Source organism: Notechis scutatus, chromosome Z (genome assembly GCF_049901735.1).
Source record: "Notechis scutatus isolate UNSWTSFEM ecotype Mainland chromosome Z, rNotScu1.2, whole genome shotgun sequence".
In the NCBI taxonomy this organism is placed as follows: Eukaryota; Metazoa; Chordata; class Lepidosauria; order Squamata; family Elapidae; genus Notechis; species Notechis scutatus.
This window is the reverse complement of record NC_142025.1, coordinates 82,814,968-82,833,398: the sequence shown is the minus strand read 5'-3', so window position 1 is coordinate 82,833,398 and position 18,431 is coordinate 82,814,968. Positions and strand designations below refer to the sequence as shown.

General features: G+C 37.2%; 1 protein-coding gene across 2 annotated transcripts in view; it reads left to right on the top strand.

Annotated features, from left to right (window-relative positions):
* USO1 (USO1 vesicle transport factor) overlaps window positions 1-18,431 on the top strand; it is a 64,778-nt gene that overhangs the window by 43,993 nt on the left and 2,354 nt on the right. For both annotated transcript variants that reach the window (XM_026679891.2, XM_026679890.2), the window contains 9 exons: window positions 4,161-4,271; window positions 5,082-5,200; window positions 5,740-5,921; window positions 7,132-7,253; window positions 9,266-9,404; window positions 10,433-10,596; window positions 11,582-11,671; window positions 16,596-16,706; window positions 17,922-18,137. In XM_026679891.2, the coding sequence (XP_026535676.1) occupies window positions 4,161-4,271; window positions 5,082-5,200; window positions 5,740-5,921; window positions 7,132-7,253; window positions 9,266-9,404; window positions 10,433-10,596; window positions 11,582-11,671; window positions 16,596-16,706; window positions 17,922-18,137 (1,254 nt within the window). The remainder of the gene's footprint in view (window positions 1-4,160; window positions 4,272-5,081; window positions 5,201-5,739; window positions 5,922-7,131; window positions 7,254-9,265; window positions 9,405-10,432; window positions 10,597-11,581; window positions 11,672-16,595; window positions 16,707-17,921; window positions 18,138-18,431) is intronic.

Below are 18,431 nucleotides of genomic sequence, written 5' to 3'. Positions count from 1 at the left end.
TTGCCTGATTTTGGGTAAAGGTTGCTCTTTTTTTAATAAAAAATTCAATATATATATAAATATTTATAATATTTACATACAAGCTATGCCCAGCCAGTCACATGACCACCAAGCCACACCCACAAATTAGGCCATCCCCACAGAACTGGTTGTTAAGAAATTTGAATCCCACCCCTACCTCTATGTTTTTGTATGTGTGTTTGTCTGTCTGTCTATCTCTCCCCCACCCCCACCAACGTCAGCAAGCCACTATCAATCAAAATTCATATTCGTGGTCCCCAGGATTTAAATTTATGAGTTCCCTGAGGTCCAAAAGGTTGTCAACCCGAGTTTTAGGTGGTGTCATTCCATTAAAGTAGATCAGATCAGGAAGCAGTCACCACAAAAGAAAAAGAAAAAAATTCTAGAAGTCCATTTTATTGCAGTTGACCATAGTAACAGAATTTTGAAAACCTGATAGAATTTCTTTTTACTCCCTTTTATACCAGAATCAAGGGAACAATTTTGAGTTTCTTTCTGACATTTCTGATTTTCTAATTTTACTACTCTTCTCTGCACTTTTTTTGCAACATCTTTTTTGATATTGTGGTGAGTAAAACTGGATGCAGTATTCCAAGTGTGATCTTATAAAAGGTGGTCTCTGCAGTATAAAGCAGTACTAAAACTGTTCATATAGTATCATAGGATTCAATTTTTTTTTATTACCGGTTCTGTAGGCGTGGCCATGTGACTGGGTGGGCATGACTAGGTGATGTTTCCACCACCCCCTTTCGCAGAACCTCCTGCACCCTGTTATTTTGCCTATTGGGTCTCAGGGAAGCCTCCTGGCGAGGTAAGTACAACTGCAAGGGGGGGGGAATCAGCTGTGCAGTGTGATTTATATTAGCTAGAAAGCAAGAAATCCGATGGTTTCCTGCTTTCTAGCTAATATAAATTGTGCGGCACAGCTGATCATCGGAAATACCTATTCTGCCAAACTGGTAGCATTTTTTTTTACTATCGGTTCAGCTGAACCAGTAGCATTTTTTACTACCAGTTCGCCTGAACCGGACCGAACCGGTAAAATACCAGCACTGATGTCACCTTGATACTATTCCTCTGTTGATATAGCCTAGGACTGTGTTGACTTTTTTGGCAGCTTTGGCATACTTCTGGTTCACATTTAAGTTGGCTGTCCACTATAATTTCTAAATCCCTCTCATGATTACTCCTGTTGAGCCAGGTATCACCTCTCTTAAACCTGTGCATTTGGCTTTTCTTGCCTAAGAAAAGAAATACATGTAACATCTTATTCTTCTCACCACCAAATTATATTTCGTTGGGTAGGATCTATTGTTCAAATCTGTCAAAATTCTTCTGGATCCTGAGCCTATCTTCCAAAGGCTATTTTAAGGCTATTCCCTTCAGTTTGGTGTTCTCTGTAGATTTGATGACTTACTTTTCTACCCCTTCATCTAAATTGTTTAGGAAGATCAATTTGAAGAGTAATTCCTGCCATGTAGATGTCGTTCCATTAAGGACTACAAATTGAATGTGGTTGATCAACCAGTTACAAATTCATCTGGGGGAGATGCTGTCTATCCTACATTTTTCTATCTTACTTAGTAATAGGTTTTTTGTCTGTGTTGTCAAATGCCTTACTGAAATCCATGTATACTATGTCCACGGCAATTTGCTGGTCCAGTAACTTAGTCGCTTTTTCAAAGAATACAGTAAGGTTTAGCTGGCATGATCAGTTTTTGACAAACCCATGTTGGCTTCTGGTAACAACTTTGCTTGTTTCTGGATGTTTACAGATATGTCGCTTAATTAACTTCCAGAATCTTCACAGGTATTGATGTCATGCTGATTAGTCTGAAATGTCCTGAGTTCATTTTTTTTCATTTTTTTGAAGATCAACACATCAGTTCTTTTCCAGTCCTCAGGTAGTTCCTCGATGCTCCTGGATTTTTTAAAGTTATGGTTCAGTAGTTCCAAGATCATATTTGCCTGCTTCTTCAGAACCCTGGGATGTAATTCCATCTGGTCCTGGTGATTTAAACTTGTCTAGAAAGATGTTGTCTTATTTGTTTTTTGTTTTATTTATTTGCCTATTTTGACTTGTATTCTTAATCTGTCTTTTACAGTACTATTATTATTAGGTTGGATTATCTTTTTCCTTTGTGGAAAGACATGCAAAGAATAAATTAAGCAATTCCAATTTCTCCCTACAGCCAATTGCCAACTTGCAATCTTCTCCCAATATTGACTGATTGTTTCCTTGACGTTTTTCTTGCTTTTTACACGTTGATTAAAAATAACTTTTTGCAAGTTTTAGTTTGTTCTGAACTTTAACTTTTCTGACTTTTCCTTTCTGTCTTTCAGTTTATCAGAGAGTTCCTTATGCAACTATGCCAGTTTCATCTGGGGTCTCTTTTATTTTTCTTTCTCAGTGATATTGTCAGACCGGGCTTTATACTCTCATTTCTCAGAGATTCTTGAATTGTTTTTCCCTTTGAAATTTTAATCCATGGAAGCCTTCTCAAACTCTCTAATTTTGTTAAAATCTAAAGTCTAAAACATTAATATGACTTTGCATGTGCCTGGGTTATATTAAATTCTAACATGACATGGTTACTTTCCCCCAGAGTTCCTGCAACGTCAATCTCTTCTGTCATTTCATCTCTGTTACTAAAGATTGTCCAGTACAGCTGACCTCTAGTGTCTGCCTCTGCCTTTTGGGTGACAAGTTGTCTACTAGGTTTGTCAAGAACTCATTTGATCTTCCACTTGGTGCAGAATTTGTCTCCCCATAGATGTTGGGGTAGTTAAAATTCCCCATTGCTATTCTATTGTGCTTCCTGCACATTGTAGCAAAGTGATTAGCAAAACTTGTCTATTTCCTCTGATTGATTGGGTGTCCTGTAGTATACACATATGGCAATATCATTCCTTTTTCCTTTTATATTAACCCAAATGCATTCAAGAAGATTTTCATCCTTTTTTATTTCTATGTAGGTGTAGTTATTTCTTTTAAATAATGCAACTCCTTCTTTTATTAGGTCTATTTCTTTTGAACAATTTAAATCTCTCTACTTGTACATTCCAGACATGGGTTTCCTCCCACCAAGTTTCAGTAATGGAAATAATGTCATACTTGTCCTCATGTACAAGTGCTCAACTTATGACTAGAATTGTGGCCAAAATTTCCATTGCTAAGCAAGGTGATTGTTAAGTGAATTGTGCCCAATTTTACTCTTGAAACAGTTTGTCTTGCTCTACCATAAATTCTGTATATGGATCTACATAATAAACCTATTCCTTTTAAATAAATTTTCCGATTGACCAGATGAATTCCTTCTCATCTTTTTACTTTGATATAGACAGCCTGCTAGTACATATAATGTAACTAAATTTTGTGCAACTACAGATAGAGTATAGCAATAGACAATAAGGGTATACTGGTAATATATCTGGTAATTCAGTTCCCTATCCATCCTTGGTTCATAATCTTCCTTTTTAAAATCAGATTATTCTGCAATGATTTGTGTTACTTTTAGTGTGGAGTTCTTGGTGCTTTCTGAGCTTGGTTGTTTTCTTGAGAAGTTTCAGGAGCCAATTACATAACATTTCAATAATGCAGTATTAAATTATTATATGGTCTTGTCTTTTTAATTATATAGAAAGCTTGAGCAAGGCAAAAATAGGAGAGAGGTCCTGTCAGAGTGGACTGAACTGTAGCATTCACAGAATCATACCAATATGTGTTTGGTCATTAGTTTGCCTATCATAAAAGTGGTGTAGTAAGCCAGATAGGATTGCTACTACATAATAAAGTCAAGATTCACTTTCGTCCAGCCTCCTTTTCTAGCTGATAGCAATAATCCCTAGCCCACTCTTCACAATAATTTTCTTTTCCATAGCCCACTCTTCACAATAATTTTCTTTTCCAATTGCGAATACTAAGGATGCATAGTTCTCATCAGGCTGCCTTGGTATTTTGTTCCGATTTTCCCCCCCTGAAAATTTATTGTATTTCAGGTTTCCCCTAGGCCTGTGCATCCCTCACTTTTAGCGAATGGTTTGATTGATTGATTGTTGACCTTGAAAATTATGAAAAATAAGAGGCAAGATATAAAAGTGATGCAAACAGAGATAACATTTGTTTTCATTTTTTCTAGGGAAGCAAAGTGCAGACAAGAGTTGGATTATTGATGCTGCTTTGCACATGGCTAAGCAATTGCCCCATCGCTGTCACACATTTTCTTCACAATTCAGCAAATATTCCATTTGTATCCTTTTAAAATAATTACAATTTAATAGTTCACTGTAGTAATTATATAGAGTTTCAGCTGAAGGACAGAAATGACAATACATTAAAAGAAATGTTTCTTTCAAGGATGTAGCAAATGTTTGCAATTTTGAGATTTATAGAATAGAATAAAATACTTTATTGGCCAAGTGTGATTGGACACACGAGGAATTTGTCTTGGTGTAAATACTGTCGGTATACATAAAAGAAAAGATACATTCGTCAAGAGTCAAGAATCATAAGGTACAACGTTTATTGATAGTCATAGGGTACAATAATATTAAATTATTAAAATATCTCACATTATGCTCATAAATAGATTTTCACTTTCCTCTGTAAAAATTGGCATGCTGATGTTTCTGTTATAATATGATAACTATGTTTCATTAAATTTGCTTTAATTAAATGAATAAACAACTGATTGTTTTGCAGTTAAGTTATTAAGATAAAAACCTGGCTCAAGACAAGCTGATGGTGAAAAGTTAAGTTATAATTAAGAGAAGAGGCTCCCAGGAAGTCCAAAAGCTGTAGCCAGGTTGGTAAATCAGTAAGTTTTATGAAAGAAGGCAGTAGCAAGCCACTTGGTATTGGTATGGAGTCATTGAATGAGAGGATGGCCATAGAAATTGAATAAATTAACAAACGAACGAACAAATAAATTGATGTTAAGATATCTGCATTGACATGGCCATTCAGTCAAAATAAATCAAGGAAATTGTTACCTTTTTTACTCTAAAGTGTGATGCAAAGAAAGGATTTGAGTCTGTAGCATCCTTAGCCAAATATGTAGCTAACAGGACAAATAGCAGAAAACCTTGGAGAAGAGGAGCAGCTGGTTCAAGGATTGTGCGCTCTATTACTAGGAATCTCCATTTATTACAATGACAATTCACTTGAGAATTATAAAAAGTGAGTGTATTCGCATTCATATTTCATTTACTATATTTTGCATTGTAAATACTGTAGTAGTGAATAGGTGAGCTTTCCATATAAATTAAGGCAAATACATGATTTTTTATTATTATTATAGACTTTATGGCCCCAAAGGTTTGAAACTGAAAAAATGTCATTTGAAATTAGAGACTGAGTTTCTCCAATGATATTTAAGAATACTGTTGGCATGAAAAAACAAAATAAAACAACTATTTTTTTTAAACTATCACTTAGTCTGTCTTCTCATTGTTTCCAATATTCTGAAATTGCTTGATTTTTTGATTTTTTTTTGTAATTTGTCTCAATTTATTTCACGCTGAAATTGATTTCTCTACAAGTTCTGGAGGCATCCTTTTTTCTTCCTCATCATTTTGGCTTATTGCATACTATTTACTTGGTAGTCTTGTTTTTCCCCATCCTCTATTTATTAAAGAGAATTATAAGGTTTTGAGGGGCAGGGATAAAAAGGATTTTTTTTCAGCTAGAATTATTACATAATTTTGTTTCCCCTTTAGAGAAAAACTAAAGCAGCTTATAGAGAAAAGGATTGGAAAGGAAATTTTTATTGAGAAATTGGGATTTATTAGCAAACATGAATTCTATTCCCGAGCAGCTCAGAAACCACAGCCAAACTTTTCTAGTCCTGATCATATGATGTTTGATCATGAATTTACAAAGCTGGTGAAAGAACTGGAAGGTGAGACTTGTTACATCATTTCTCCTGATTTTATTTGTTTATTTCTTGAAGTATTACATTTGAAAAAGGAGAAAGTACATTTTACCAGCAGTTTTTTTTAAATCTTGTGCCATAAAAATCAATAATTTTATATAGATTAAAGATACACAATTTCTGATGAAAAAGTTATGAAAATTTAGAGAAAAAATAACAGAAAAATTATACATTTACAGCCTTTATTATTGCCTCTTGTAGAGAAAATGTATTAAGCAAAGTATATTAATTTAATTTTTAAAAAGTTCGTAACTAATGGAGGCGTAGATTTGTGAAAACAATGAAATCTAGCATCTCTTCATTCATTTTTACCTGCTTAGGACCATCAGGCTAGCAAAAAATTAATTTTGGGAAAGGAGGAAGAAGCCATTTACTTTGTGGCAGAATAAAGTAAAATTATACATTATAGATACATATAGAAGATTAATTTTTCAAAAAAAAAAAAAAACCACCTGAAAACCAAGTAGAGAAGAGGAGAGAGCTCAGAATTCAAATATTGCCACATGAAACAACTCCCCTTCTCATTTTCTGGGTTCCTTAGCAGGCTCTGCTTCTTCTGCTTCAGTTTTTCATGGACTTCTGAAAATTTAATTTTCACTTGTATTGAGATAAATATTTTGCATATTTGCTAATTCATGATTTGATATGAATATTTTGAAACAGCAATTTTCTTCAAATGCATATTTTGTGTATTGTTTTCATTTTATTTTCAGTTTGGGGCAGAAGGCTTGAGAAAAAAAATGGTTTGTTCTTTCTGAGGCTTTCATATTTCTCCACAGAAATCAGAGTATACGTATTATGCTTGTGGTGTACTATTGCACTAGTATTTATTGAACTCATTTAAATGTAAAACAATTGTTGAGTGTTAAGCTCAGTGGGAAATTGGGGGTGGAGGGTTTAAACATTGCAACAGTTTTGGTTAACCCACGGTATGACAGAAGTGTTTCCTGATCCATTGTTTATTGAACATTTTTAATCAAACTTTTTTTTTCCATTTTAAAGTGACAGCATTATCGGATAAGAATGTTTTTAGCCTGGTAAAGAAAAAAATCTGAGTGATTGAGAAATATTGAATAGTCATTATCAAGTTAATGATCAGGCACCCTCTAAACTATAAGTCATCTAGAATGCTACATTTCACTTAAATTGTCTAATATTATAAATAATCATTTCACAGGAATTATAACAAAGGCAGTTTATAAGTCAAGTGAAGAAGATAAAAAGGAAGAAGAAGTGAAAAAAACTTTAGAACAGCATGACAACATAGTGACACATTATAAAAATGTCATTAGAGTACAGGTAAATAATGTATTTTGTTTTAAGTGAATTGCATTTAATCTCAGGAATATTATGCATATTTAAAGAGGTATATCTTAAGCCCAAGTTACACATTATATTAAAATTTATTTAAAATTATAGCATCTGTTAATTAAAAAATGGAATTATTGATTTGTATTGAGCATGGGGGAAGAGAAGTTTAACTCATACATATCCAAAAATGAAGTGGCATGTTGTAAAATTGTATATTAAATAGCATCAAATAACTCAATTTAATAAATCTTGTCACGGTATGGAATAAAATCTGTCCATACACTGTCCATACAGTAAAATCTCATTTGCTATTTACTAATGCATAAAATGTGTAAATTTTGTAAAATAATGCAAAAACTGTTCCCAAATTATAAGCAGGTAAATATATATAAAATATACATGTATAAATTCCATTCAGATTTAATTGATGTTCTACTTTAATAAATATCTCTTCCTCCATTATTTCGTTATGCAGTCTGTTGTTTTGCCCTCCATCAGGATGGCCATGGTTGTTCTTGTTATTGTTAGACTTTAATCCCTCTTGTTTTATATATAATTTAACATAGGAAACATACCTGATACTCCTTTCCTCTATTCTTCCAACAATAATCTTGCATGGTAGGCTGGGTGAGAGTAACTGGCCCAAAGTTACTCAACTGTCTCTCACGTCTAAGGCATGTCTAGAACTCACAGTCTTCTGATTTCTAGCATCTTAACCACTACACCAAACTACCTATACAATTCGTAGTCTTATATGTATAATACATCGCTGCTATAAAAAGCATCACCTAAATTCCATTTAATACTAGATAAGAATTGCAACCACTAGTTACATTGTTAAGATTAAAAAAATAGCTTTAACATATAAATTAGTCAAATTCGTTACTCAAAATTGAAAGATATTATAGATGACTCTTATTTACTGACCACTCATTCAGTGACTGTTCAAAATTATGACACTACTGAATATGGAAGACTTAAAACCAGTCTACCAAGTTGTGACTGCCCCCATGGTCCTCTCAGGCAGGTGATCAGGATTCCAGTACTTGACAACCTGCACATTTATGATATTTACAGCATTCTGTGGTTATGATTGCTATTTACAATCTTCACAGCTGGCAAAATCAAAGCTGGTGGGATTTGCAAGTCACTGTCATGTGGCATCACACTTAACAACCCTTGGTGATTTGCTTAAGGATTACAGCTGGAACTCACAAACTGCCATTCTAAATAAGGAGTGATTGTATGATTTTTCACTTTATGAAAATGTCATTTAGTGATGAAGTTGCCGGTCCCAATTGTGATCAGTAAGTGAGGACCCTTTAGATCTTCTAAACTCTTTCCGGAATTACTTTTTGGAATATTCTCTTGACACAAAGGGGACCTGACCTCTTATTGTACAGATAGGTAGACCTTGACTTATGACTACAATTGGGCTAGAACATCTATCACTAAAATTCAGACTCTGTCTGAATTTATGACCTATTTTGCCTCATTCATTAAGTGAATAATGGTAGTTGTTAAACAATTCTGGCTTCCCCCATTGACTATGCTTGTCAGAAACTAGCTGGGAAGATAGTATATGGGGATTATGTGACTCAAGGACACTTGAATTGTCATAAATACATGCCAATTACCAAGCATGTGAATTTCCTTCCCATGATCACAGAGATCATGCAACAGACATAAGTATGAGGACAAATTGTAAGTTGTTTTTTTAGTGCTGCTATAAACAGTTGCTACATCTTAAGTCAAGGAATACCTGTAAATGGTAGAAGTAGAATAGTTTAGTCCTTGATACATTTTTTATCTTATCATGTTCCAGAGAATCCCCAAAACTATTTTTATCTATATTGCACTAATCAAATAGAGTTGGTCGGTTAGCATCTCAGTTAGAAATCTGATAAAAGATTCAAGATCCCAGACATAATTAGACAGTAGATCTATGTTAAAGAAATGGATGCAAACTTAACTTCGTTTCTTTTTATTTTATTTTAAAGGACCAGGAGCTTGAGGAATTGAAGAAACAAATAGAATCATTTAAAATTCAAAATGAACAGTTGCAGACAACAGTTACGCAACAAGTTTCACAAATCCAGCAACACAAGGACCAATATAACCTCCTTAAAATACAGCTAGGTAATAATGCAAATAGTACTTTATATAGTTTTCCTGAGGAATAACTTGCAGGCAATGGGATTTTAAATTGCATTGTGTTGCATATACTTTCAACAATGTAGTGAATTGGCATTAATCATTGACAATGGACTATTTAACTACCTGGAGTCAATCTCAGAGTTTCATCAAGATTATCAACTATAGAGTGGGAATATTTTTTTCAAGAAACCCAAAAAACCAAAGGGAGATATAGTGATAGAAACAAAAATTTAAATAAATGGATTAAACAGTTGCTTTAACTAATAGCACCAGTTAGGATCACAGTGCCATCCCTCCCCATTTGCTTTAGAAGCCAAGAAATTTCTCGTTTATATTTCACTGTCCGCAGACAGTGATATTTTACCTAACATTGTTCAGTCTCAAAACCTAAGCAGGGTTGAGCTTAATTAGTCTAAAGATGGGGAAACACTTGACAATTCCCTGTAGGTTTTACAGGGAAAATAAAAAGCATTTTTACAGAAGACAGTGCCATCTGATTTTTGTAATCCTGCCAAGAAAACTGCAGGAATATTATTACCCAATGATGAGCTTGAAAAGAAGGCATCTTTTCCTTTAATTTTTTTCTTTGCCTTCATCTTAGTTTCTAACATTCAATTGATCAGGTAATACATTTGATATACCAAAATATCTTTGTCATCCAACTCTTGTGTATTAACCTTTTATTCATATTATATATAAATAGTCGTAAGAGTCTATATATCCACATCCAGTTAAGCTCTTAGAGAAGTATCTTAGAGAACCAGACTATCTCTGTCTCCCCTCTCCCCCTTTTAGTACATTTCTAAGCATTTCAGCAATTACCAGATACTGGCCAGTAAAATAAGTTACATAAAATAGCAATATATCAAAGGTTTGCCTCAAGGAAAGCTTAAGAAGTTTAAGAAGTGAAATGTTTAGAACAATATTAAATATCATTCCCCATGATGTATTTATTTGTCCTGTATTATTTTCTATTTTATCCTGGAATTTCTGTTTAATCTGCTTAATAGGAAAAGACAATCAGCATCATAGTTCCCACAGTGATATGGCTCAGATGAATGGTGTTCAATCAGAAGAAATCAGTAAATTGAACATTGAAATGGAGGAATGGAAGCACAAACTGGAATTACTGCAAGAACAGCTAAGAGAAAAGGATTCTTTGATTGAAACCCTGGTGAGCAGTAAAGTTTCATTCTCAGTAATCTTCTGATCTGGTCTGAAACTATCAGTTTTTCCGATCAGATCTAAAATGGTGATTAAGAAATAGTTTTCTTTCTTACTTCCAAATCATAGCAGACCACAATTTCTTCAAATCAGGGGAAACAGATATATCCAAGCAGCACATTTTTATTCTTTGTATTGTGGGCAAGGAGCACCTAGACCACAAGCCTAAATATAGCTTGAGATATATTGCCAGACTTCCACCTATTTTAATTTTGAATCAGATTTAAAATCAATTGATTTTTTTCATGTGTTGTATTTTATATACTGTTGCAATTATTCTAAGTTACCTCAGTTTATGATTAGGTGATATGATGAATGAATTAATGAAAAAATGTAGCTTAAATAATGGGTTTGGGTGATATGATGATAAAATGTATTGATAAGTTCAGTGGATTCTTACTGGTGTATAGAATGTGGTTTTATGTAGAATTTTTTTAAAATCAATTTGATTAAAAACAATCAGCTTGCTGCCTTGGCAGTGGTTTTAATCCATAAAATTGAAACCTGTGTTATTTTATTTATTTTTAAAACTTTATTTTTAAAAAATGAATGTGGGTTTATAAATAAAATACTATGAATTTACTGATCTCATAATTGTCTCATAAAAGTCCATTGCATAAAGATGGAATCTAATTTATTTTTTTGAAAAGGGTGACTATTTCAAATACTTCCCGATATTCCCACCATATTTGTTAGCATGGGAATTTTTTTTAATGTAAGATTTAATTCAGTTTGCATAGCTTATTTTCTCTCCTCTATGCAGTATACCAAAATGCTATTTTTCTAATTTCCAAGATGATACCTACCATTATTGTGTGACTATCTGAAGCTATAGTCCTGGTTGCTGCTTTTTTAAAATATAAAACCAAAATAAGAGTTTAAAGTGCTTATGTTTTTTAAATAACTGGATGTTTTTATATGTCTAATGTTTGTAGAAACTTTCAACAACAATGGAAAGAGGAAAAGAACAATCATCACAAACTAATATATCTACTGGAACTCAGTTAAATAGTGAACTGTGTAAGGTAGGAAAATCCTATAGCCTATTTTTAAGTATTTGGTCAAGCTACTTTTATATGACAGTGGAAGAAACGATGCATTGCTTGCTCTTGAAGTATGATTACAATTTGAATGAAAAGGGTGCTCTTGACTTGGTTTTGGAATTAGGTCCTGTGGGCTTTTAGTCGTACAATTCAGTTTTCTCTTTTCTTTCCCTGTGTCAAATTATTATGGTGGGGAGACCAACCTGATTTCTATTATGTGTTTCATATGAGAATCGCTACTGATCTCACAGCAATCTTGTATTGTTTTTGGTTCCATATTCTTCCTGAGCTAAAGTATCTTCAAAGGTAACTCAGTAAGTTTGGTTTAGTTTATCTTGTCATTGCACCTCGCACAACGAAATTAAATACCATCTTCAATGTACATTATGACTATGAAAATAAACACAAACACACATCATTCACATTATATACATTGAATTGAAAACCCCTGATATTGCATTAATATTGCACTATACAATACAATTCAATAGAAACTGTTTTTCAGCCTATTTGTCCTTGTTTTTATTATCCTGTACCATCTGCCAGATGGTAAGAGTTCAAAAAAAAGGGTGCCCAGGATGAGATGGATCTTTAGGAATGTTTTGAACTTTCTTTTGAACATTCCTTGAGAATGTTTTGAACTTTGAGATACACATAGTAAAAATCTAAGTTGGATATATCTCTAGCATAAATTACTATGCTTTATTTTATTTTCTTTATTTTATTTTACTATGCTTTATAAAAATTACAAGTGGAGCAATCTGAGATGGGGAAAATATTTTATGCCCTAGCTGAGAATTGGGCATCAAAGTCAATCTAAAGAATCCCGAAGAGTTATCTTGATCCATTCTTAGCCAAAATAACATCAATACTTAAGAATCTGGTCTACGTTAAGTTCAATTTATAAAGTCGGCTTTGGTGATATTTGAGAGAAATAGATTGAAATCTGTATGTTACCTATACTTCAATAGCAAACTCACTTCACATAGTTCTCCACATCTGTTTTCATCTTAGAGCACCAAAATTGCCTTCTGGTTAGGATGCACAGTTTTTAAATAACCAAAATGTCCGGCAACCTTGGAGTCATGACTGCGCTGCAGGATTTGAAGTCTCAAGCTGGAGGGACTTGGCCCTCTTCCAGGCTAGTCCGTCCTTGAGGTCAGGGCATCCTTGTCGTTAAACTATGGATCTGTCCAAATAACTGCTTTCAAGGTCTGCCATTGGGTCTCCTCCGGGGGTGTCTTGGCATCTGGCTTGGCCTTTGGTTGTGGCTTGAGCTGCTGGTTGAGAGGGAGGGATGGTGGGCTGGATTACTTCTTCACGACGGCTGTTGAACTGTGGCTTTTTTGGAAAGGCATAAAAGAGTAGGTTCTTCCCCCAGGATGCATTTTAATTCAAAGTTAAACAGTTTGAAGTACTGCATCCAGCATATTTGTTTGGGAGAAAGGTTTTTTGGGGGGGGTAGGGTTCTAGGTTTTTGTGATCAGTTCAAACTTCAAATGGTATTCGGCTTCTCTCTAGGAAGTGTCTTCAGGTGAGGAGTGCCCATCGAACTGCATATGCTTCTTTCTCCCACACTGCCCACCACCTTTCGGTGTTGGTGAGTTTTTTGGAAGTGTAAGCACAGGATTGTAGCTGGCTCTGGTGTTGACTTGCAGCAGCATTGCCACTACGGCCACGTCATTGGCATCTACCTGGACCATGAATGGCTGTTTGGGGTCAGGGTGCTTGAGGATAGGCTCCTCAGCTAATAGTCTTTTCAGCTTTTTGAAAGCATGCTGGTAGTCTAGGGATCAAGCCAGTGGCTGGCTAGGTCGTGATTTTGAGGCACCTCCTGCAAAGGCAGCGATGAATTGCCTGTAAAAGTTGGCAAACCCAAGGAAGCTCTGAAGTTTCTTATGGGTACATGGGGGCTGCCAGTTCAATACCGCTTTTACTTTTCCTGGGTCCATTTCAATTCCCTCGTTTGACACTCGGTAGCCCAGGTAGTCTAGGGAGGCCTTGTGAAACTCGCATTTTGACAGCTTTGCATATAGTTTAGCCGCTAAGAGTTTCTTCAAGACCTGGTGCACTAGTTTAATGTGCTCTTCCAATGTTTCACTGAACATGTGAATGTCATTTAGATAGACTAAGACACCCTTGTAAAGGTGCTCATATAGCACCTCGTTAATCAATTGCATGAAGACCATAGGGGCTCCCTGTAATCCAAATGGCATTACTTTAAACTGGAAGCTGCATAACGGGCAGTTGAAGGCTACCTTCCATTCATCTCCCTCTCTGATCCACACCCAGTAGTACTCTTCTCTTAGGTCTAGCTTGGTGAACGCCTTTCCCTTTGCCAAGTGGCTTAGCATGTCCTTCATCAAGGGCAGGGAGTAGGTGTTTTCCATGCATACCATGTTAATTCCTCTAAAATCAATGCAGAGCCTCATCGACCCACCTTTCTTCTCTTTAAAGAGCACCGAGGTGGCCACCCTAGACTTGGCTGGCTGAATGAATCCCCTTGCTAGGTTGGTGTCGATGTCCATGTTTCATTTTCAGCTCGTCCATTTTCCTGGGGGTCATGGAATACATCTTTGGCTTGGGCAGCTTGGCTCCTGGTACAAATTCTACCCCTTGGTGAGGGGGAAGGGTGTTGCTTTCCTGTTTGCTGAATACATCAGCCAGATCCTGATATTCCTTGGGAACTTGTGGGTAGCCCAGTGGCAAATCAACAGCAACTTTCTCACAAGTTCCAGGTTCGTGTGGGCCTTGTCACTAGGGTAGTGATGGTCCCATTCCTATTTTTAATTTCCTATAGCCATCCTCCCATGTGATGGTGGGACTCCAATTATCCAGCCAAGCTAGGCCCAGAATGACCGATTCTGTCATTTCTGGTGCCTCATTGGTTCGGTGAATAGGGTAGCTGGGGCTTTGCTTATTAATATCTTATTGACTTGCTTGAAGCATGTGGGGCGTGCCAGGGGCACTGTGCTTATCCCTAGCTTCTGGACAGTAGGGAGGCTAATTAGGCATCTGGTGCATCCAGTGTCTGTGATGGCCTCTATGTCCCCTTGGACTCCTGTCCTGGGCACCACTATCCACAGATGGCCTCACTTACAATCGGGTCGTCTTCGCTGCCCTCACTGCTGTCACTCGCAGGGACCGGAGGGGGCTTCTTGAGCCAGAGTTCCCCCCCCCCTTTGGCAGAGGGAGGAGGAAACTCAACAGCTTGCTGGGTGAATCTCCCATTGTCCGCTGGCTTGCTCAGGGTCCTCTTTGTTTAGGCCCTGCTGGACCTGGGGGCCTGATGCTGGGGCCAGGCACTCTGACACTCAGTGGCCTCGTTGGCTGCACTTGAAGCGCTTAATGTCCGCAATTGGGGCTGTTTTGACTCTTTTAGCTGCCTCGTGCTGGTTTGGTGACCCAGGACTCGTTTAGGCTTTTTGTACAGAGTGGCTTTTTGGTGTGATGAATCTCGAGGTCCATGGCCACCGCCATCTGGTACACTCCTGTATGTGCTCAGGGACCCCTCAGAAGGTGCAAGCTTGAAGGAGTCTTGGTCTAGGGCTTCCTTAAGTGGTGGACAAGGAGGCGTTCCAGCCAGTCTCTCAGCGTACCTACCATTCTTTTGAATTCCCACACTAACTCCTTCGTGGGACGGCCTTTTCTCTTGAGGTCTCTAATTTCAGCCTCTGCCTTTGTCCCTGGGTTGTGTCTTCGACTGGGTTCTCAGTAGCTGCAGAAATTCATCAGCATCTTCAAGTTCAGGAGCCCCTTCATCATGCAGTTGAGCCATCCACTCAGCTGCTTCACCCTCCATGTTGTTGGCAATGGCCGAAATTATCTCTTGGTTGGACTGGTAATGGCCTCTGTAGTGATCGAGGTGGGACCAGATGCAGTTCAAGAAGTACACTAGCTTCCCAGGGCTCCCATCAAAAGTGGCTCTGAAGTGGGTACTGGTGGTGCTGGCAGTGATGGGGGTCAGCTGGGAAGTGGGTGCTGGCATCAATTGGCATTGGGCCCACCTTGGCCAGAGTAATATGCCCAGCCAGGAGGGATTTGGTCTGCCAGTGGCAGGCTGAGGGGTGGCTGGCAAGGTGGACTGCTTGGCCTTGGTAGGCAAATTGCCCCTTGCTGCAACCCCAGGCTGAACTAGCCTAGGGGCCCTGGCAGCTGACTGACAATGGTCGTGGCTTGAGCTATTGGTTTGGTAAATCAGGCCCAGCGAGGGAAGCTTAGGCACGATCCACTCTGCACCAAGTGAAATGAGGAGGAATCCCCACTCTGGGCAGTCATGTTCCCTTGGCTGGGGAAAGTGAAGGTCAGTTGGGCCAGGATCAAGACAGGCTGACCGCCTGGGGGATGCCAACCCAGGCTGCTGATTTTCAGCTGGCCAAATCTCTCTGGCAGCCCTTCCAGGATCTGACTTCTTGACGGTGGCTGGATTCCCCATTTCCTGGACTCACTGAAGTCCAGAGGCCTCAGCCCTCCACTCAAAAACAGTGGTGTGCTCTGCCCAAGCTAAGGTGAACTGGGGTTCCTGGAACACCAAGAGCTGGTTATGTCCTCCTCAGTCTGGTATATTCCTGGACCATTGGCCACTTCACTGGCTCCTGGTGCGCCAGGATTCCAGTGCTGTCTCCCCACCGGTGGAGCTCCTGAGCCAGTGGCTAGGGTACATGCACCTTGGGCCGGACACCTACCTGGCATTTTAGCTCCACTGCCACTGCCTCCACCCGTTCAGTCACCAAAGGGAAACTGAAGCTCCTAGAGCTGTTTCTGCAGGCTCCCCCGTTCCCGTTCCTCCACTGGTGTTGGTGGATTTCTCCACTATTTCCTCTATTTTGTGTTTTACAATCACAATTATTATAGTTTCTGAAAACTATGATCTTTATAATTTTGTTCAGTGTTATTTGTTTTTCAGAACCTGACTTCTGTTCCTGCATCAGAAGACAGTAGTGCTGATATGATAGCAAAGACAATTGACTTGGAAAGACAACTGTCAGTGATCTTTCAGGAGAATAAAGAATTAAAGGTATATAATAAAACATACTAAGAAAGCATATTGCATATTTAACTTAACTTTAGAGTTAACAGTCTATAGTTTATATCATACTAGAATTCAACATAACACAAACACAAGCAATAGAACATAATGACACCAGAGTCTTGGATTTTAAAAGAGCTGATTTTAATCAACTCAGAGAGAACTTGGGAAAGATTCCATGGATGAAAATCCTAAAGGGGAAAACAACTCAAGAATCTTGGGAAACTCTGAAAAGTATGATCATAGAAGCCCAGACCAGCACAATACCACTGAGAAATGAAAACAAGAAATCCAAGAAGAAACCAGCATGGCAGCACAAAGATCTCTCTGGCAAATTGAAGGAAAAAAAGAACAAGTACAAAAAATGGAAAGAAGGACATACAATTAAGACAGAATATCAGCAGATAGCCAGAATCTGCAGAGACCAAGTCAGGATAGCAAAGGCTCAGAACGAACAAAGACTTGCAGCAAAAGTCAAAGATAATAAAAAAAAGTTTCTTCCAATATATAAATAACAAGAAAAAAAATCAAGGAAACAGTCGGTCCACTAAAGAGAGAAGACGGCAAAGAAGTAACAGGCAACAGAGAGAATGCAGAACTGCTTAACTCATTCTTTGCATCGGTCTTCACACAAAAAGAAACTATAGCTCAACCCACCAAAAACATAACTGTAAAAGACAGACCAGAAATAAAAGTAAAAAATAAGCAAAAAAAAAAAAAAATAGTAAGAGAACACCTGTCTGATCTTGATGAACACAAATCACCAGGGCCTAATGGATTACATCCCAGAGTTTTAAAGGAGCTGGCAGAGGTCATCTCAGAACCACTGCACCATATCATATCTTTCAAAAATTCTGGAGCACCAGGGAACAACCAGAGGACTGGACCAATCAGCCTAACATCAATACCCGGGGAAGATAATAAAAAAACAGATCTGCCAACATCTAGAAAGTAATAAATTTGGGAAATGGATATTGAAAAGCTACTAAAGATCAACTATGTGAAGCATAAACTTCTAAAAAACAGATTTTAGATGAAACTCAATAAAGCATTGCACGTGACATTTATATGGAATACTTAAATCACCTTAAAAGGAGATTGATTTTTATGGTATATGAAGCATATTCTTCCTTCCAGACACAGAACTTTTTCATTGATGGTAACGTGTCTCTGAATGTAATATTTTTTTCTTTTCTTTGCCAGAATGAAATTGCAAGACTCAGTGAGGAGAAGACTTCATTTAAACAACAATTGGAATCATCCAATAGCACTGTTGCAATTTTGAAAAATGAAAAAAGTAAACTGCAGCAGGAAATTGCAGAATCTAAAAAAGAACAAGATGATTTTCTGGTTCTTCTGGCTGATCAGGATCAGAAAATAATTGAATTAAAGAATAAACTCAAAGAACTTGGAGAACCGGTAAGATACAAAGTTTGCAAAAGCAGGTGTGAGACTTGAAGTTGTTGGAACAATTTAGGACTAAATTTATCGTCTTTTGTCATATGACTTTAGATGTATGACAAAACTATATTTTTGTCATAAATTATGTCATTTTCATATTTGTGTCCCCAAGTTCCTTCAGTCCTTTAGAACTATGTCATTCAGACTGTATTCCCTGGAACCTCAGAGTTCCATGACTCTGGGGCCTCAGTATTCACAGTCTTGGTTTACCTTGCATGTAATGTACTACCACAACACTAATTTTAACATTTT